Source organism: Haliaeetus leucocephalus, unplaced genomic scaffold (assembly GCF_000737465.1).
Source record: "Haliaeetus leucocephalus isolate CR32 unplaced genomic scaffold, Haliaeetus_leucocephalus-4.0 Scaffold93, whole genome shotgun sequence".
Lineage (NCBI taxonomy): Eukaryota > Metazoa > Chordata > Aves > Accipitriformes > Accipitridae > Haliaeetus > Haliaeetus leucocephalus.
The window spans coordinates 463917-485815 of record NW_010972529.1 but is presented as its reverse complement, the minus strand read 5'-3'; the positions used below and the strand labels follow the sequence as shown (position 1 = coordinate 485815).

Sequence of the window (21899 nt, the reverse complement as noted above, 5' to 3'; positions counted from 1 at the left end):
AGCTGCTAATCTGCTACAGAGAAGTGCACTCTGTATTGCTCCATAACACCATTAGGAATTATTTAGCATATGTACCAGACAACCCCTTGCTACACAGCTGAAATGATTAGACATGGGCAAACAATGCAGACCTTCAAAAGAAGGACAACTTCCTGATAAGAAGCTTTGTCCTTGCTTCTCAGGAAGAATGAAACTTTACCAGTTCTCTGACCCTGGGCTCAAAGGAAATTTTCTCTCACATCAACAGACAGCTATCAGATACCTTATAAATCAAGACAGTCAGACAGCAGTTTCACCTTCTATGGTCAAGCATGAAACCACTGGTGTGCATTAGGTGCTAGAGAAAGGCTTAGTTCTTTAACCATCCTCTACTTTCCTGGGTGCTGACAAGGTCTTTTCACTACTTGAACTTCTCCTAGATAGAGCTAGCCTTCTCCACCAACAGCTACAGTCAGTCTGTTTCTGTTGCTATTTGCATTTCTATGCAATAAGAGAAATGAAATCAAAGTGATCCTGTTCTGTTGAGTTGAATCCTAACTCACCGTTTGGCTGGTAGAAAATTTAGCAGTCTTGTCAATTTAATGCTGCTGTTGGTACTGGAAAGTTTTGGACTGTCAGCTTAGGAAGGCATTACTGTAGGAAGCTGTATTTGGAGATTTATTTTAGAAGAAAGTTTTGGACTCTTACACTTGTAAAAGTGAAAGCTTATGTTCTGCAAAACCATATGGCTATGACATTCTACTCACCAGACAGTGTTCTATGTATGCCCGAGAAAAAGTTTTTACCAAGATAAGCATGAAGACAGATTTTCACATGCACTAAGTATTAAATAAAGGCTTCAAAAAAGAAAATGGGCAACAGCAACTGTAAGAGTACTTTGCTTCAGTCTAACAGCCAACCTTCACTACAGTCCTTTACCTTTTATGCTGCAAAGGTACTTATAGGAGAATTATTAGAAGTTAGACATACAAATTTTACCACCTCTACTTATTGCGCAGACAATCAAAGACTTTAAGGCCAGCAGAGCCTACAATGGGAATTTGGCCTCCCAAATCACAAATAGGGATCAGTTGTGGCTTTACCTGTGGAAGGTCGGGTGAAATCATACTGGTCTCTGCATTGCAAATACACATTAATGAGTGGAAGAAAGCTCTCCATGTTTTTCCTGAGGTACTTTCCAGTGGCACTGCTCAGACACCACAGCTCAAACTGCAGCAGGTGAGTCCTACAGTGTTTTATCAGCATGCCCACAATGGCAAGGGAGGTTTCTGACCTCTGGTTAAGACAACGAACATGCACCTCTACACTAACTGCATGTGCAAGGACTGGCTCGCTTTGGAGAGCCTGAAGGAAAACTTTCTCCAAATCTTTGCTGGCTGATGCTGACATCAATATCCCCAAAGCTTTAATGTGTTCTGTGGATAGCAGTAGTTCTCCTTGTTGGGGCTGCCTTTGGTAGCTCTCTGTGAGGAGCTGCACCAAAGTCTGTCCATAGAAGCTTAACTGTTTCCCTTTTCTAGGGCATTTTTCAGATTTCTGAGTAGTCAAGCTCATCTCAGGAAGTCGCAGCATGGTTAAAGTGATCTCTTTCAGCTGAGCTGCAGTCATGTATATGTGCAACTCCTCCAGAGCCTCCAGCTGGTGAGACTTCTTGGGAGAGACCTGGCTTCTGTCTTTCCCCACAGCCTCTAGCTCTTTCAAGACACTTTTTGTGATAGCTTCAAAATACTTCGATAACACATGTTTGTGATCCATGCTCTGCAACATCGGGGCACCCGTTTTCAACAGCTGGAGCACACCAGAATTGAGGCAAGCCGACAGAAGCTTTACAGTGATAGGGTTTAAACTGTGCTGAGGAAGAGAACGTTGTTCTAAAGCCAGGAACCAACTCTCCAGAGTAGGATGTCTGAAAATCAACAGGAGTGTATCTTCTAGTGTCTGTAACAAATGGTTGTAACAATATCACTGAATGGATAATTATATTTTGTGGAGGAAAAAAAACCAACCAAACAACATCATTCATCTGCTTATTTTCCAGAGCTTGTTAATTACAATTACTGAACATGAAATTGTCTATTAACTGGTCAGAGGATAAAAATATTAACGAATTACAAGCACATAAACACCATTCTTCCAACATTTATGATGTGGGAGGCATGCCTCCACTGAACATTCTCCACATGTCTTAGCACATTTCCAGGGAAAACTGTATATTCTAGGGTTTGTCAATACAATTCCATTCTAATCTCCACAAATCCACAGAACAGATGAAAGGGAGGCAAAAATTCACTCATTCAAGTACATGATTTTCATAAACAGGCTTTACACAGGGCTTAGGGAATAGAATTTCCTCTGCAGAGGTGAGTGACCTCTGTCAGGACCTCTCCTGACCATATTCCAGCTCAGGGGTGAGACTGTGGGTGATGCAACTTGGTCAAATCTCCAGTAGTTTTGTAACTGCTGGACCACATGCTCAAAGTTCCTAAGTCCTCCTCCTAGACCTTAAGAGCCATCTCCCTGCATCAACATGTTTCCATCCAATATAACTCTGTGAAATACACAGTGTATGGTATCTGTTCACTCCCTGCCCTTCTGAGGACCTGGCAAAAGCTATAGTAATGCTTCTACAAAGCAGTAAAATCCTATTCAAGACCTTATACAGCAAGCACGTGACAGACACACTTTAATCCTAACTGAAATCCCAGAAATCCGCATGACTATTATCGAGGCACAAAGCCCGATCCCTGCAAGATCCCCTGTTCTCTGTCACCTTTAGCCAGTTCCATGTTTTGGTGATTGGTGAAAATATATCAACATAATTTGTGCTCAAAAATTGTTCAAGATCATTTGCTTTAATTAATGGTTCAGCAAAACTTATGACTACTTCCCTAGTGAATAAAAATTTACTAACAGGTGAGCTTCTGACCTGCGTATCAAGGGATTTGGTACCTTGTCATTTGAAGACTCCTCTGTAATCAGAGATTGCTCGTCCATAAAGAGATCTGATTCAGTCTGATGGTCTTCTCGTTTCTGCTGATTATCCAACTCTACCTGATTTCCCCGGCACAACAAGCTGTTCAGCAGGTCCACATAGAGGTCAACAAGGTGAGGACCAAAAGTTTTACTAAGCTGTGAAAATACAGACACCTTGGAAGTTGAGAAAAGAGAGGTATGGGAGCAGAAGGATAATTATCTGACAGAAACAGAAATTAACTAAGAAATTCTGTGATTACAACCTTTTCTAGGAGAAGGAATCACTCCCCTCTGTAGAAACCTGATTCTAACAACAATGACAGGGCGCCAAACAAATATTTATAGATTTTCGTCTATACTGTGACTTTTGGTGTAACACAGGCCAGTGAATTTCACTCTCTGGAAAGGCTTCCTATGGAGACCCAGGAGCTGGATTAAAATCTGGAGTTTATTTGCACTACGCATAGATCAGTAAGGTAACCCATGCAAAGTAAATCCAAGACTCCTCAACAATTAGGATGGACGTTTGTTTACAAATTAGGTGCAGGTTTGTCTGGTGCTCTATAGTCTCAGTGAGAGCTGAGCATGTGAAAAAGCTGCAGAACTGGATCCTTAAGTTTTAACAGCCAAGTCATTTGTACTTTCTGCATTAAAATAAAACAAACCAACCCACAATATCATCACAATATTGCTCTTACACTGCCAAAGCTCTCCACTGTAGATTTCAGGTATAGCAACACATGCTTTACTCCTAACAAAAGCTGTTCAGGCGGGAGCTGGGAAGCCAAGTCTCTCAATTTTGTCTGGATATCATCTTCCAGTAAAGTACTGCTTCCTCTCTCATAGGCTTTCCTTAGCAAAATTGTAAATACAGATTCCAGGGCCATAGCAGGTTCTTTGCATACTTCTTTGCATTTTTTAAACTGTTTAAAATGGAAAAAACATAAGAGAAAAATAAAGATGAGCATGAATCAAAAGTTTCTTCAGTTACCTTTGTTTTGAAATTAGTTATATACTGAAATCAGGACTGAAGTTCCAGGAGCCCATGTGTACAGTGCTGTTATCACAGAGCTAGACAAAGGTGTCCCATGGGGAATCTGCACATGGTCACTGCTGGACTAACAGAAAAACACATCAATACCTAGCACAGCTGGTCTGTGCGTTCCCAACCCATACCTGCATGAACGCCAACCACTGTAAACTGGCTCCTCGGGCCACATCACACATTATGCTACACTGTGCCTGATGAGGAGCTGTAGCCTAGGTGATTGCATACAACCCTTGAGCCCTGGCTTCACTTCCCAACCACAGTAAAGACCTCTTGTGTCATTAGAGAAAAGCCCTTGAGCAAATTTGTGTCTCAATGTGATCAAGAAGCAATACAGAATTAGCTTAATGTAAATGTACTTTCTGATGGAAAGTACTGTGAGGTTTTATAGTAATACTGGCTCAAGCATTCAAGTGACTTCAGATATTCCATACCACAGGTTCCTGAGATTGCTGGGGTATCCAGAGTTTATAGTACTGGTTAAATTGGTAGAGCTGAGGATACTTAGAAACTTTCAGGGACTGCAGATCTTTATCATAGAGCTGATACATCAAGCAGAGGGCAAGGGGTTCTCTCTGAGAGTGCAGGAGGTCAGTGAAAACGGCAACAAGATACTCTACGATGTGTGCTCCTAGAAAAGCAAAATAAAAAAATAAAAATTCTGTTGACCGAAGTAAGCTGCATGAGCACAGACACTAGGGCAACCCTCTTTCCTTAAGGCCTGGGCAACAGGCCATATAGCATAATTTAGAAAAGTACTGAACAGGACTAAAAGGTGTTTGTGATAAGCTAGACAAGTGTTCCTGACCCACTGAGGTTATCTGGAAAAATCCTCCATACAGTAGTCCTTGTTGAAGTAAATAATCACTCCACTTTAAGACACATGCTCAGGTTGGCCTGTTTCCTTCCAGACAAGCATAAAACTAACTCTGCCTTTACTGTGTTGTGCTAAACCTGTCTGTATTCTGTTGGACAGCCAAGCACCACCTAAGAGGAGAACTGATTTGTACTGGGGGGAACACATCCAGGTTAACATGCACTGGTTAAATATGGAGCATTTCCTTTCAGAACTGGGACTTTAAGTCCCACCCCAGGTGCTACTCAACAGCCAAATACACATAGGACTTAGTGAGGTGCTGCGGGGTTGGCAAATCCTGCTCTGAAGCCAACTGCTGCCTCTGTGACTCCTCACTCCACCAAATCCTTTCCTCAAGGAGGTGGTAGAACTTTGCAACATTCGCCCCTGGAGCTTCATCTCTGAAGAATTTTTCTTTGGAAAACACATTCATTTTCTATTCAACAGTCCAGTCCTCTCTTCCCTACTGACTAGTGTCAGTGGAAGAGCTGCCTACAGCCACTGAAACCACCCTCCTCTCACAATTTGCATACTCTGTGCTTAAAACACCCTGTCACTGAAGCGCAACTGCTTCCAGGCCAAAATTGTCAACGCAGGGACAGTGTCTCTATACGCTCCTCAGTCCCCTCTATACTGTCCTTAGAGCCTGGGGTCATTCTCCTCCTCCACTTCCCTACATCTCATAGGGGAAAAGTAGGCTCTGTTTTTCTAACGTGGACAAGTTTGTTTTCCCACAGTCTAGGAGCTCCCTAGATTAAAATGGCAGTTTATAGAATGCCTGCGTTTCCATCTATTTTCCCTACTCCAGAAACCAAGAGTGAGCTTTAGAGTCAGGAAAAAAGGACAGAAGCACCTCATAAGCTTTAATGCCTCTTTTGAGCAGGGAAGACCATGGATCTCTACCTCCTTCTGCTTGCAATGAAGATAAAATGTCTTGAGGAGCTCATTGGGTAAAAATGATTCCACTTGTGCTCCACTAGCATAGATGATACACAGAAACAAAAAAGTCTGTACCTGTTCCATCTTCAGTCTGAAGCAACAGTATATTCCTGGCTTCTAATGCAGCAGGGACAATAGCACTGAATGGAAATGTTTGGATAATCATGTCTTCATTTAAAGTGAACCCAATTTCCTCATCTAAGCCATCACTGCCCTCAATTAGGACATCCATCATATCCAGGACATCTATTAAGTGAAGAAAATACGTAAGCAGAGGATTCAGACTAATTAGAAAACAACAGAGGTAGAACCAAACACTCCAGGAATACAAGGCAGCTTCTGAATTCCCAAAGCAGAAAAAAGGATGAGGCACACTTGTCTAGCGATGTAACGGTAAATGCAACTGTAAAAATCACTGTCTTTTACTGTATGCTTACCCTTACTTCTTGCCTTTCAACACCGCTGTCCAGCTGACAGAAGTAAGGAAAGGGAATAGGTGCACAACCTACTGCTATCATGATGGCATTAGGTAAGGACTATCAGAGCATAACAGTGACAGGAAACATATATGGGAAAGTACGAAGGAAGCAGCCACTTCCCCATTAAAAGAACATCCTGAGAAGTCCTTGAAGAGCTTCTCAGGTTTACATGGCCAGAGAACCACATCTGGTCATGAAACAGTCAAAGACAGCTTTAACATATGAAGAAGATACCATGTATTCCATGGCTGGCATTACGTCTCTGTAATACAGTCAGCTCAAGGCAACTGATCCATCTGGCACTGTGTTAAACTACCTCAATTATCTTACATTTATGTACTGCAAAATCCTACGCATGGACTATTATAGCAGAACAGCTAGCACATGGTAAGTTGTCCAAGTGTCCACATCTCCAGAATTTTGAGTCTGCAGTAAGGCTGTGACTGGTCCCAGAAAGCAGGAGCAGCAAAATTCTAACTGTGTGCCTGGGAGTAAGAAAGTTCCCTAGGGACCCCAGCCCCTTCCTCCTGGATGAAGATATGAGCAGTCCCAGGGAGAAGAACTGTAATAGTTTTCATTTTAGTTAGAATGCTGCTGCAGGAGTGCGAAGAGAGATTTAAAATACTATTAAAACAGTGTAGCTGCATCAGAAATTACTTTTGGTGGTAAGGTGGTAACTTTGCAATTCAGACTACTACTTCTGATACTAAAGACAAACTGGAGGGCTCTATCTTGTAGGTCCTTAGTTAAGCAGGATTTCTATGGTTATCAGTCATCAGTTTGCAGATTAGGGCTAGAAAATTTAGCATGAAGTCTTGGAATTCTCTGTTGAGGGAATCACCACATACCGTCAATGTGAGAGATGGGGATGCTGATGTTATCAGAGTCTTGTTTAAACATGTTAACTTGGAGCACACTAGCTTCCTGAACAAGGTCTGCTGCTTTATCTGTATATGGATAGGGGTTTGTCACCAGTTTCAACAGGATCTGTTAACAAGGGTTGAGAGAGAAACATAAGTGCACAGGCTATTAAGTCTACGGGAATCATATCTTGTTAAGAAAAACTATGTGCTAAAAGTGGTTGGAAGCTGGGAAAGTTTTAGGAAGGCAACTTCCATATACTTCTGGAGGAATCTGCCTATGGTTACTGCTGCACATGGGACATTGGGTCTGATGGAAAAAGAAATGTCCACTGCAATTTCGCACTTAAAGTGCTACCACAGACTGAGTCCCTTGGGAACCTGCAATGAAAAGGAAGCAGTGGGCATTTAACATCCTGAAAAGTAAACAGGAAATGTCAACTTTTCTTGTAAAAGATTACAATTTACTTAAGTCTGATAATTTTGGAAGGTATGGCCACATGAAGAAAAGAGGAGATAAGAGCTACCCCCACACACAACACTCTACCCTTATATCAACAATGCTGTAAAAACAACTTATATTTCTGGATTTAATTTTCCTCCAAATCAATTCATTGTCCTCCCACCCAAGACAAGAAAGGTGTCAGCTCTGTATAAAGAAGTACAAACACTGCTTTTCTCAGAATTCATTCACTGATCTTTGACAGGTTTCTCAAAAATAGCAACAAAATAATTAGTTTCCATTAATGCTATTCTTGGCATTGTTTATTCAGCTAATTTGAACAGTTGTTACCCTTTCCAAAAATTGAATCACTGCTTCCTTTTTGTCTTCTTTTGTATTATCCAAGTGTTCCAGCCAAACTGAAAGTTCCTTCCATGTGTACTCAAACACCCCGCTGTCACGTAAAACCTGTCCAGAAAACCAAAGGGGGGGTTTAAAAAAAACACCAAAACAACTAAAATACAAAAGCCCAAAAAAGCACAGATCTTTTTGTCTAGCAACTTCATGTTTTCTTCTTGGAAAGAAAAAAAGAAGAGCAGGTTGATTAAAAGAAATATCTGTCATTCTCTTCTCACCCCCTCAGTTCAAGAGGCCTTATTCCCACTGACTACGGCCACTCTAACTGCACAACAGAGGGTAAAACTGAACGCCTTTTTTAAAACAGTACCTCCCAAGACTGTTCTTAGTGTAACTAGGACCAAGGCCTAGTGTCTTCATCACGGCTCTTTGCTTACTGCTCTCTCAGCAAGAACAGCAAGAGGTGAGGCATGACTATGTTACAGTCGATGAATGAAACCCACTGAGCTCTGCCAGACACACACAGGCTCTGTAGAGAAAGGGCAAGAAGCAGTCCTGGGGCACAGAAAGGAGGGCTTGAAGAATGACCAAAATAAGAGGCAAAACATGGCTTACTCTCTCACAACTGGGAGAATCAGCTCAGAACAACTTCTTTCTGCTCCTGTCCTCTCAGAGCACTCCTCCTCTCACCTGCTGTCTGCAGCACAAACCCAATACAACTCCCCTTGGTTCTTGCCCTCACACTGACCATGCATATGGGATGGATCCTATATGCACCCCATTCAAGTACACTGCAAACACTTATTCACCAGACCGGGCAGCGAGCACATGGCGATCTCACTATGAATGTTCATTCCCATGCATTTGGAATACAGGACTTCTACAAGCACTCGGGACACAGGAACCAAGCATGTGCCGGGGCAGTATGCAGCAGACTGAGAGGCCGCTGTGCTACCTGCAGTGCTGCTCACTGCAGCAGCCTCTCTGTTGCTTCATTGCTCAAGGCCTACGGTGCAGGGGCACAGAGGAAGACAGCTGACTACGGCACAGAGCCACAGCCGGGGCCAATCCACTTCCTGGTCCCCGCCTGCAAAGAGCCTGACATGTTGGACAGCTGCAACTGAGCTCGTGTGTCCCCTGTCCCATCACGCGGCCTGAAACACCAGATGTGTCCCCTGCAAGAGGGACTACTACAACACTGTCTCCCACACTGGCAAGGAAGGTCCCCCTAAGGCACAGCCAAAGGTAAGAGCCGGGATAAAGGCTAGCAGGACTTTCGGTCCAACCACATCAAAACCTTCTGTTGCCAGTAGTCAGTCAGCACAAACCCTACTGCAGTCAAAGTTGCCTGGACACAGAGAATTCGTTCCCTCCACCTTAGTAAATCTTATTTTTATAATTCCAAGGGAGCAGGCTGTACTGCTTCAAGAGGGTTGTACATCTTTACACCATTACAGCAAGGAAAAAAAAGCACCATACCCTTAAAACCAGCCTGTGGGGGGGGGGGGGGGAAACACCAATGAAAAATAAAGGAAAAGTCATTGCTAAATTAAATCTAAGTCAGGCTACTTGTACTTAAAAGAGTTGAGCAGATGGGTAAACAGTCAAATAACAGTAGGTCCTGACCACAGCAAGGTCCAGAGAGAAGTGTAGGCATACTCACAGTTGCTGTGGGTGGTGAGGTAGACACAATTTTACCACAATCAAGTAACAGGCATTAACATATTTAGAAATTTTTGCCTACTTCTATGCTCTCTAAATTCAGGCCCTTATCTGAGGCACCTAAATCAGGAACTCGGTGACCCTATGCTCCACCTGTAAAGGAAACAAAGGAGGAGGAGGAAGAAGAGGAGAAGGAGGAACGGCTGTCTGAAGGACAATCCAGATGACAGGCGATTTGAATTGCACAATTGTAGAACCACCTGCGCCTCACTCTCAACAAGAGAAGAAACCTTGACCAGCTTCCTAACCCTGGCACCTACATTAAACGACTGTAATTACGTGGGATTAATCTGTGCCTTTGTTTCTCCCCACACAGAAAACAAAGGAAGCCATCATGGCTCATTTGCTCTACATTTACCCTGGGTACACCACCAGCAGCTACAAAAATAACACCGTTGCTTACACGAATCTGACAGGATAATTCATTTAAAGAAAGAAAGAAAAAAAAATAAGAAAAAAGGATTCATTTTTAAATAATTAACTATTTTTGGCAGTCTTGAAATAGAAATACACTTGCAGCTCTAATGAAAACAGGCAGGAACAGAATGTGAAATCCAAAAACATGCCTTCCAATTATATGGCACTGTGTTGAAAAATAAGCAAAACACACTCATTAACATCTATTCTTAGCAGCCTTTCTGCTGACATAACTGCCCTAACTTCACTGCTCCTGTATTCTCCTCAGAGAAAATGAAACGGACTGAACCTAAAACAGGAAACAAGAATGAGTCAGGCAGCCCACGTCTCCACTCAGCAAAAGAATCCAAATACACTAGAAAAACTGTACTGGATAGCTTTTGATTGAGATGTGCATTACTGTGAGACAAAGTTAACCTGACTTTAATCCCTTGCAGGGATCAAGGGCAACTAAAACCTAATTCAATCACTGTAACTTTGGTTTAGTGAATTGAACATTGCAATTGCACCCTGTGATTGAAGCTAAATGCAGAAATTAAATGCACAAAGCTGTAAACAAACTTGTATGCCACTATTACTATGGGACACTGCATAAGGAGCCCTGTTCAGGGCTTAGAACAGCTTTTTGGATTTTCTCTTGGCGGGGACAGTTGTTTGGTTGGCTTTGTTTTTAAATGTAGATCTCCACGCCTACTTAGATAACTAAAAGATGCCCAGTTTTAAAAAGATACCGAGAACAACAGCCACTGATGCCTTCATGAGACTTGTAGTTGATCAGCACTTCTGAAAAGTCAGATAACTTATTTATATGCACAAAATGGGATTTTAATTAATTTTTAAGACAAAAGTACTCCTTGCATCAGAGGTTGTATCAGACTGTAATGAACAGGACTATTTCGCAAACTAGCTAAAGCTTTAGGAAGGCTAGAATGACGAAGTACAAATTAAGTAAATGAGAATAAAAAAGAAAAATCAAAAATAATATCTTTTTGATCAATGTCAAGACCTTTGCAGGCACAAACTACATTGATTTATTACAGTATCAGAATTAATTCAGCCTAGGGGGGCGGGCAAACATTAAATACATTTTCCTTACTATTTCATCAACTGTTGCGGCACATTCAGTTGACAGCATTTACTTTCACAGAACTGTGCTGGTTGTGGCTGGGATGGAGTCAATTTTCTTTATAGTAGCTAGTATGGGGCTATGTTTTGGATTTGTGCTGAAAAGAGTGTTGATAACGCCAAGATGTTTTTGTTACTGCTGAGCAGTGCTTACACAGAGTCAAGGCCTTTTCTGCTTCTCACCCTACCCCACCAGCGAGTACGCTTGGGGTGCACAAGAAGTTCGGAGGAGACACAGCTGGGACAGCTGATCCCAACTGACCAAAGGGATATTCCAGACCATACAACATCATGCTCAGCATATAAAGCTGGGGGAAGAAGGAGGAAGGGGGAGATGTTCAGAGTTATGGTGTTTGTCTTCCCAAGTAACCGTTACATGGGATGGAGCCCTGCTTACCTGGAGATGCCTGAACACCTGCCTCCAGATGGGAAGTAGTGAATGAATTCCATATTTTGCTTTGCTTGTATGCACAGCTTTTGCTTTACCTATTAAACTGTCTTTATCTCAGCTCACGAGTTTTCTCACTTTCGCTGTTCTGATTCTCTCCCCCATCCCACTGTAAGAGAGGTGAGTGAGCGGCTGTGTGTGCTTAGTTGCCAGTTGCGGTTAAACCACAACAAGAACATTTAGCTAATAGGTAGTTACCTGACAGAAAATTCCAAGAACAGTCACAGAAAACAGAAAGACAACTCTGTTGACCACACAACTATGCAGTAAAGGTATCTGCCTTAAGAAAAAATTTTACAATCCTGAAATTTCAGACCAACGGTATACAGTGAATATCTTCATACTTCAGATCAAACACTTACCTTGATGATCAGTTTTTTGGTTGAAATTTTCAGATGAGAATGGTTACTTGTAACAAACATTTTCAACAGTAAGTAGAATACTGATTTTTCACCAGATACCTTCTCTGTCTCAGAGACATCCTAAAAGAAAAATATATTAAAATTCCTCTGGTACAGCAACACTGTACAGGATTATGCTGCATTGAAGTAGATATGTAATATATTATTTTATAGACCTGGCCAAAAATACCAAGACTAGAAATGAATGGGATCAGTTATACTACTTTACATTCAGTGAGCCAGGAAGATGAATACAATGATTTTTTGGAAAGTGGAAGAAGAGAGAAGTAAGAGAAACACCAACTAATACAAGGGTCCAAGATAAAGCCACCTTCCTCCTCAGCCATCCATTCTACTTCTCTTTCTGTTATCCCCAGGAATTCAGATTTCCTACAAGTACTGTCTGAAGAAGAAATATAATCATTTAAAAGACTGATCCCCAAAGAACAGGAAAACAATGCAAGTCACAGGGATGCCGAACACTATCTGAACATCAAATGACAATCCTTCAAGCCACCTCCCCTGCTTTTCTCACTGACTTGCATTTGATGTCTAACAACCGCAATCCTCTGTAATATTGCCAGATTTGGCTTTTATCTCTTCTGTTAAAACTTCTTTGTACTAGAAGTGCAAAGCCACAAAAAGATAGCGTCTTTGCCCGTTGCTAGGTTTTCCTTTGCTTACTCTTAGCTCTCCTCACTTCCTTTCTGGCCAACTGGAGAGGACAGAAAATCTCCTACAAGACAGGGAGGGTGACAGTCACGACACCCATGGATGTCTCTGCTTCCCTCCAAAGCTAGGCCCACTCTTTGCTCCAGACATGAAAAGCAAGCCTGCAGTAAAGAAGAGGGCAGGGGCCCTGAAGGTTTCCAGTAATTGTGGAGAGGAGGGACAGCCTTAACAAATAACAGAATCTTCTCTGGGAATCGGTGGGATGGCTCCCCTCAGCAGCTCATTTCCTCAGTCTGAAATCTCAAGCTTTCCAGACAAGTGGAAACCAGCAAATTCTCACTCGTGCCCCTCTCCAAAGACAAGAAGAGCTGAAGGAACCAGCCCTCGTCAGGGATGCAAAAATTTCTGCCCTTGTAGAAAAACTTTTCAGCTCAGAAGGGATTCTTCACTAATGCTAAGACTATTAATTCCTACTGGTTTCACAAAAGGGTCACCTCCTAAAACAACTGGACTGGGACTAGTTTAAAACTAGGCAGTGCCAGATGTAAAGATTTGAGGACAACAGGCTAAAGAAACATAAATCTGCCTTGAAATCTCTTACCTGTACTCTGAACCAGGCAAATTTATTTGCAGGAAGTTCCAAAGCCACTTTCAGTATATGGTGCTGCAGAACAGGAGGGACCTCCTCTCGGAGGCCCTTTTCAGTGACAATACCTGAGGTTTGAAAGCAATACAGTCAACTTTATTCTGGTGTATATTCCTGAGATCTCAGGAACACTAGTCATTTAGGGTTTCAAACCACCACTGTGAGATAAGCTGGCAATCCACAAATTTTCATACCGCAGACACTACAATTATGTTTGGCCAACCTAAGGTTGGAATCCAGCCCTCAGCAGGGCGAGTCTAACATGTGCCTCTGGCACAAGCCGTTGCTGGTGCATGGGAATACAAAAACTTTTCTATCAGTCTCAGCAACCCTGAAAAGCTGTGTCCTAGAGATGAATAAACTGGAGACTGAAACACAGAATTTAAGTCAATAATAAATCTTAATGCTTATTCTATTACAATATTTGCTACAGGCAATAGAACTTTACACTTGTGTCTCTCCCTACATTACTTTTATTATCTGCTCACAACAACTGCTGTGGCATAACCTCAGAATTATTCACCTTACAGGTCACAAAGCTGCGCAGAGACCTTTGCAGTGTGCTCCAAAAATTGACCTGCCTACACTTTAACTGCAGTTAAGTTACCTACAGAGATCAGCTGTATAAAGCTTAGATGTCAATGTGCTTTTCATAGTCTGTGTAGTGTCTTTGTGGTCTACATTAGAGAGAGAATAATAAATTTTAAAAACTCACTACAAAGTCTAGCCAACAGCAAGACCAAACAATAAAACTGTACCAGCTGTTTAAAGAACATATTGCTAAAAGGTAGAAAAATATGCTGCCTTTGGAGCGTATGTTTCAATCAGGGTGAGGGGAAGGAACAACAGAACTCCAAGCTGGCATCTGAGAGAATGAAGTTTCATGATTCATTTACGCTATCATTTTCCACCATACCATCTTTCATAAAAATTAATATCCAGGCTCACTTCATTACATTTAATTTCCAGCCTGTTCAACTTCATTATTTCATACTGTAACAAAACATACCATAAAAGATTTCTGCCTCACAAAAAGGTGTCCTGCCTTTTGTCCATTTTGAAGAAAGCAGACCAATGCAAGCAATAATGGGATAAACAGGGTATGTGATTTGGTGAGTCACCAAGTATACAAACCAATTAAATATGCTTTGACAGAAGGAGAAAAAAAACTCACAGTGAGATTTTGGGGTTGATTGGGGGTGGGGGGGTGTTTAAAGCCCCTTTTTCCCCTGACAGACTTTAATTAAGGCATTTGCATAACTCCCATCCTTACACATCCCAGACCTGCCTAAAACACAGATAGTTGCTCTAGTTTGGTGGCCTACAAGCTCTGGTGGCCCACAGACAGCAATGACGCCCAAATAACATTTTGCTCTCTCCTACAGACTCAATTTTAAATGGCTGTATTTATTGTATCACCAGCAGTATTGGAGGATCTTGCTCACAGCCCATAATCTGTGGCTCATCATCCTTACTGCATTAAGCAGGTACAGAACGTCTCTGTTTACTTCTGCTGTATGAACAGGAATACCCTCCGTGAACATGACAACAGAGACAAAAATACAACAATATTGCTAAAGTGCTTCCTCATACAGATTTTCCACAGGAGATAGTACCATACAGAATTCTGTTGTTCTCCCCACACACTCCCAAACTATGATAAAATAATTCAAGACACAGCAAATGAAAAAAATACTTGAATGTTGAAAGATTTTCCAGAGGAGACTGGTGAATTGGTACACGCTTCTCCCCCACCCCAAACCTTCTGTGAACTACACTTTTAAAAAAAATTCTTTATCACTGCGGCTAATAAGAGTTTGGAAATAACTTACTTATGTTGGATTGTTGACACAGGTCTAGGAGAATTACACACTCAAATCTCATTAAGAGTTGGACATAAGTCTTCCTCAGAAACATTAGAATTAAAACCCCATGAAGACCAAATATTTGCAAGAATATGACTCATAAAGAGGAAGACTGTAGCGCAACCTACCACTTACAACAATTGAGTGTAGCAGAGCAGCTATGGAATTTAAGAGGGCAGAGTGCCAGAGCACTGCAGAAATAGCAACAATAAATGCCAACACAATGAAGAAACTAAAATGGGTTACTTTTAGAAAACAGTTCTTTCCCTATGTACACATAAGGGCAAACATTCCCTTCTGCTGTGGACTTTGTATATAGCCAGAGAAAACAATGAAAGGTTAGAAATACCCATCGCGTACCTTTTAGCAGCTTGCTAAAATCAAAGTTGCTCCGTGCTACCAAGTGGGGCACAACCTTCTGATAAAGGCATATGACCTGAAGCAGTGCAGCTTTCAGAAACAGTGTCTCAGCATCATCTGAACCTAAACAAAGTGTTTACATAATTAGTTCCTCCTTCCTTCAGACCAAGAGAGCACAGTGTAGCACCTGCATTATCCAACATAAGAATTACTAACTGTATTCCCAATAGACTTGCCCATGAAATGATCGGTTATCTTCCTCATGAACAAGAAGAAACAGAACCGCCCCCCCACCATGGAATCCCCAGTTTCCTTCTCCAGCACTCCTGTGTGAATACTTTTAAAACTAAATCATCTTATTCACTGCTTAAATTGGCAGTTGCCATTTCTAATTTGATCTGAAAGTGCTCACACGGATAAAAGACAACCTCAACATTTTAACACTCACTATAAGAATCCAATCAGTCCCACTACTGTTTAAATTAAGGCTGAACAACAGAAAAAAAGTGAAGGAAAGGATATGGTCATGCTGCTGGTTTCTGGGGACAATATTTTTACCTAATGCCAGGTAGGTTTGACTGGGGAAGTACAGGAGACAGTACACTAATTTGTTACTAATTTATTACTTCAGTTAAAGGTTTCTCTCTTTGCCTTCCCTCTTCCAAAATAATACCTTCTCAATGTGACCTCTTGGCAAGAGGAATACAAGTATCTGTATGAGAGAAACACCAACCCCAGTTAAGGCATCTGTTTACTTCTTAGGAAAAGCTATCTCAGCAGTTACATATTCTTTTAGTTTATAACATGAGGACACATAAAAGCTACTTGTTATCCAGTCACTAATGAAAAGGAAGCAAAATAAATGGAGGGCAGCCAAAACTTTTTTTAAACACCTACTTTTTTCCTGTTAACTGGGTCTCCCTCAGGGAGCTATGAACAACTGGTTGGATGCCATGCATAAACTTTGTCTTTGTTTGCCTGAGTCTCAACTCCCATTCAAAAAGAATTCTCTAGTGGCCACAGTGCAAATAAAGCTGTAAAAGGTGAGCTGAGAGTAAGTGATACCGTATTATCACCCTAGTATGCAGAGAAACTACAGCTACAGCACTTTAGAGATTAGTTGCTCCATTGGTTTCAGCAAGCACTCTACCAATAAAGAGCCTCGGAGTGTCAGCATTGACCACTATTTTGCTGCCTAAAGCCACACATAGAATGACATACACTGAAAAACTCTCTGCTCCCTGAAGTCTCACTGTGGAATATGCCCTGTGAAGGACATGAAACTGGCTGCAGATTTATCTTCAGCCTATAAGTAAAATATTGCAGGCTGCTAGCCAGGCTACAGAGAGTACTAAAACTTCCAGTTCCCTGCAATGAGACTACGAAAGCAAGTCCTTCAGAAGAGACACTAATTTTGAGAGAAGAATACTGAAGCCTTCACTCCAATCCTCTCTGCCTCTTACAACACTTGCATGTTTCTCTTCCTGTACTACAGCGACACAAGCATTTGTGTAGCCACAGTAACTAACAGCTTCAAAAAAATGATCTCATGGTAAAATAACTTGGCCAAATGAAAATTCCTCAAAAAATTATTTTTCAGGCTTATCAGTTTTGCTGCCTGTTTTATTGCGTGGCTGCAAAATACTCCTACTAGCACAGGAAGGTCAAGGACAGGAGGGTTAAGTTCAACAAGGGGAATTGCAGAGCCCTCCACCTGAGCAGGAACAAACCCATTTGCCAGTACATGCTGGGGGCCACCCAACTGGAAAGCAGATTGCACAAAAAGACCTGGGGGTCCTGGTGGACACCAGGTTGAACATGAGCCAGCAATGTGCCCTTGCCACAGAGAAGGCTACCAGCAACCTGGGCTGCATTAGGCAAAGCATTGCCAGCAGTTCAAGGGAGGTGATCCTTTCCATCTACTCAGCACTGGTGAGGCCACACCTGGAGTGCTGTGTCCAGTTCTGGACTCCCCAGCACAAGAGAGATATGGACATGCTGGAAAGAGTCCAACAAAGGCCCACAAAGAAAATGAAGGGACTGGAACATCTCTCCTAAGGGGAAAGGCTGGGAGAGCTGGGACTCTTCAGCCTGGAGCAGAAAAGGCTCAGGGGGATGTCATCCATGTATATAAATACCCAAAGGGAGGGTGCAACGAGGACGCAGCCAGGCCCTTTTCAGTGGTGCCCAGTGACAGGACCAGAGGCAATGGGCACGCACTGAAGCACAGGAGGTTCCCTCTGAACATCAGGAAACACTTTTTTACTGTGAGGGTGACCAAGCACTGGCACAGGTTGCCCAGAGAGGTTGTTGGAGTCTCCATCCTTGGAGATATTCAAAAGCTGTCTGGACACAGTCCTGGGCAACCGGGTTTAGGCAGGGGGGTTGGACAAGATGACCTCCAGAAGTCCCTTCCAACTTCAACCATTCTGTAATTCTGTGACAGCAGAAAGTCAAACTGCTTAACCTCCTAGTAGCAATGGCAATTTATTTGTCAAACTCTGTTCTTAGGCAATTCTGATGCTGGTCAGAATTAAACTGCCTGAAGAATTGAACAAAGCAAAGATGAATAGTAAATGCACACGTGACATCTGGACTCTGCTGAAGTGAATGACCTTACATGGGATGAGGATTTCACAACACCTATTCTATACATGTAAGAAGGGGTAACTCCACCTGCTTTGCCTACCATGCTGTTCAGCAACTTCTGGTGTCTCAGTCACTGCCTTCACAGTGGAGATAGCACTTTCCCTTTTCTCCTCTTGGCCATCGTGGTGTTCTCTCCCTTGCTTCAGAAGGGACTGCCAGACAGCCACTATATTGTTCATGTCTGGTAAAAGCTAAAAGCAGAAAGAGTAAATTGCAACAGCTCTCCTGCATGAGACAAAGCTACTGTGATAAAAATATTCACAACAAACCAACACAAGGATTTGCTGCTCTTCACAAAGGTTGTAACTGACCTAGTATGCAAGCAGAAAAAGATCTGAAATCAAGTAGTGTACTTTCACTTCTGTAGAACATAAATACTGGAAAGAACATTTTACTGAAAAAGCTTCCTGTGAAAAATTTTTGTTTGGTTCTTCATCCTCATGGTATATTTCCAACTCAAGTGCTACCTTGTCTAGTTAACTTCTAACTCTTGAGTGAAGTCCGCTGGCTACAATTTAGTTGAAATCAGGAAAAGAATTTGCTTTGAGCCTGTTCTTGGAATTCATTTGCAGCACAACAGCTGTCAATGTTACAAATTTGTCTCACAACAAAATTTAATTTTCATTTCCATCAGCTAGCTGTGTTAGGAAATGTAGTCTACTACCACACCAGTTATTAACACCTTTTAACACACAGTCTTCCCATCCTCCTGCCCAAAGATACTATCTCCTGGCTCCCAGGCCACAACCACTTGGGGAGAAAGCGTAGAGTAGTTACCTGCTGCAAAATGACTCATGTTAGACCCCAATTTTCTTTTTACTTAGTACCTTGCTGATGGCTTCTCTGTACAGCTGTACGAATTCCTGCATCACTGACGGTGTGTAGATTTCTGACTTTTGCCAAGTTTCTTCATTCAAACAGTACTCAATATTCTTCAAGGTTCTTCTCAGAACCATTGATAGAAGTGACAGTATGCTGTGCTTCACTACTGTGCTGGGTAACTAAAAGAAGGAAGTTGAATTAATGACATTTCAGTGTTTCCTCTTATGTTTTGCACATAATCTGTACTCTGAATATATGTTAAAATTTGTTAATGAATTATTTCCTAAACCTTGGCTTGCAGGAAAGAATCTGTAGGTTTTCAGATTCCCAGCCTAAACCACTAGTGAGTGTTGGCAAAATTGGTGCTTGTGAATGTCTCTTGGAAGCAGTATCAATGGGTTTTAATTAATTTTCCAGTGCTTCCCCAAGCCAGATTTATGCTGGGACAGACAATACAAAACATATGTAATTAATCAACTTAAGAAACTTCTTGGATGATTACATACTTAAATCAAATGGTATTAACTGGGACAGAAAAATCCAATGAAATACTATAAGCTGCTCTTACATTTAGACCTTGGGTGAACATTATTTTATTGCACACTGCAGGGACTGTTGTTACCATCACCATAGAAAGCAACCTGGGAAGAGGAATAAACTCTGAAGTCTTAAAAGAATTGGAGATCTCTGGTTGAGCCTCATAGATCTGAAATAAAAATAACAATTTAATCAACATTGATATAGCACTGGAGATAACAGCTTCTTCTGGGGAGAATTTTACAGAAGGGTTTTGACTTGTCAAAAGTAATGACAGCACTAAATGTCAGCTTTTACACAGAAATGCTACAGAGCATCCCCCAGACTCCTATTCAACTAAACGGAACATCTGTATGTGACCTGCATCCCTACTAAATGCCACCCCTTTTCAACAAACAGACTAAAGATCCTGCTTGCCCATCTTAAGCTAAACAAAGAGGCAGAGAAACACTCAGAAAGGACAAAAGGTTTTTCTAGCTGAGCTTCAATGTTGCTGCATCTCAAAAAAAGTATCATCAGCATGGTGTTTCTCATTGCTTCTTATGCCAATTCCTTCCTTCCCAGTTTAGTTAAATGTTTATACAGCCTCCTGCTCTAAGCATGGCTTTTTACCAAATGACCTTCCAACTCACTCTATGTCTACACTTTTTAAAGCAGTTGTGGCTCTGAGCCATGGGTCATTTTCCTCAGCACCCAGAGAAAACAGGATGCCATTTTCCCCCCTCCACTTACCATCTTCAACATTTAACAGCATCCTGCTGCTTCTTTCCTAACATACCTACAGGAATTGATGGTGTTATTTCAGAACCATTAAGTCCTTCCTGTTTATCTCACTTAAACCTCAGTCACTTAACTTCCCCACTGCTGGACTGGTTGGTTTTTAAAATCATTATTATGAAATATTATGCCTGCCTGCTTTTTCGTGGTTTTAATGAACTCTAAAGCACTGTTGTATTGGTTTTATGTGGCGAGGTTTTGGTAGCGGGGGGGGTTACAGGGGTGGCTCCTCTAAGAAGCTGCTGGAAGCTTCCCCTGGGTTCGAGAGAGAGCGAGCCTATACCAGCTGGCTCTAAGATGGACCCGCCGCTGGCCAAGGCCGAGCCAATCAGTGATAGTGGTAACGCCTCTGTGATAACATTTTTAAGAAGGAAAAAAAGTTGGGACGCGGAAAACAGACACCGGAGAGAGGAGTGAGAACATGTAAGAGAAACAAGCCTGCGGACACCAAGGTCAGTGCAGAAGGAGGGGGAGGAGATGCTCCAGGCGCCGGAGCGAAGATTCCCCTGCAGCCCGTGGTGAAGACCCTGGTGAGGCAGGCTGTCCCGCTGCAGTCCAGGGAGGTCCACGGTGGGGCAGATATCCACCTGCAGCCTGTGGAGGACCCCACACCGGAGCAGGTGGGTTCCCGAAGGAGGCTGTGACCCCGTGGGAACCCCGCGCTGGAGCAGGCTCCTGGCAGGACCTGCGGATCTGTGGAGAGAGGAGCCCACGGAGCAGGGTTTCTGGCAGGACTTGTGACCCCATGGGGGACCCACGCTGGAGCAGTCTGTGCCTGAAGGACTGCACACCGTGGAAAGGACCCATGCTGGAGCAGTTCGTGAAGAACTGCAGCCCGTGGGAATGGCCCACGTTGGAGAAAGTTCGTGGAGGACTGTCTCCCGTGGGTGGGACCCCACGTTGGAGCAGGGGAAGAGTGTGATGAGCCCTCGCCCTGAGGAGGTGAAGCGGCAGAAAATAACATGTGATGACCGTAAACCCCATCCCTGTCCCCCTGTGCCGCTGGGGGGGCTTGGTGGAGAAAGCCGGGAGTGAAGTTGTGCCCGGGAAGAAGGGAGGGGTGGAGGGAAGGTGTTCTGAGATTTCGTTTTATTTCTCATTTACCTTACTCTGGCTGATTTGTAATAAAAAGTGAGCTAATTTTCCCTAAGCTGAGTCTGTTTTGCCCGTGATGGTAATTAGTGAATGATCTCTCCTGTCCTTATCTTGACCCGCAAGCTTTTTGTTATATTTTTCTCTCCCCTGTCCAGCTGAAGATGCGGGAGTGATAGAACGGCTTTGGTGGGCACCTGGCGTCCAGCCAGGGTCAACCCATCACAACTGTGCATTTACAGCTGTGAACACAATACATCTTCAGACAAGTGAGTTTCCTCTGATACAGAACTGCTGCTTCTGAAACAAAATCAAAAAATCCCACTCCATGATCCTCAGCTTATTTCCTCTGAAATCAGCAAAATCTTGTTCCTTGTCATTAGGAAGATCTCGACTAAATTAATGAATTCAG

General features: G+C 42.5%; 1 protein-coding gene across 1 annotated transcript in view; it reads right to left on the bottom strand.

The window, feature by feature from the left end:
- URB1 (URB1 ribosome biogenesis 1 homolog (S. cerevisiae)) overlaps positions 1-21899 on the bottom strand; it is a 60420-nt gene that overhangs the window by 21736 nt on the left and 16785 nt on the right. Inside the window, exons 10-22 of the mRNA XM_010585327.1 lie at positions 19650-19787; positions 19087-19260; positions 18300-18450; positions 15611-15733; positions 13341-13453; positions 12029-12148; positions 7949-8065; positions 7144-7282; positions 5892-6062; positions 4456-4652; positions 3672-3896; positions 2950-3129; positions 1083-1938 (exon numbers count right to left, since the gene is read on the bottom strand). Of these exons, the coding sequence (XP_010583629.1) occupies positions 1083-1938; positions 2950-3129; positions 3672-3896; positions 4456-4652; positions 5892-6062; positions 7144-7282; positions 7949-8065; positions 12029-12148; positions 13341-13453; positions 15611-15733; positions 18300-18450; positions 19087-19260; positions 19650-19787 (2704 nt within the window). The remainder of the gene's footprint in view (positions 1-1082; positions 1939-2949; positions 3130-3671; positions 3897-4455; positions 4653-5891; positions 6063-7143; positions 7283-7948; positions 8066-12028; positions 12149-13340; positions 13454-15610; positions 15734-18299; positions 18451-19086; positions 19261-19649; positions 19788-21899) is intronic.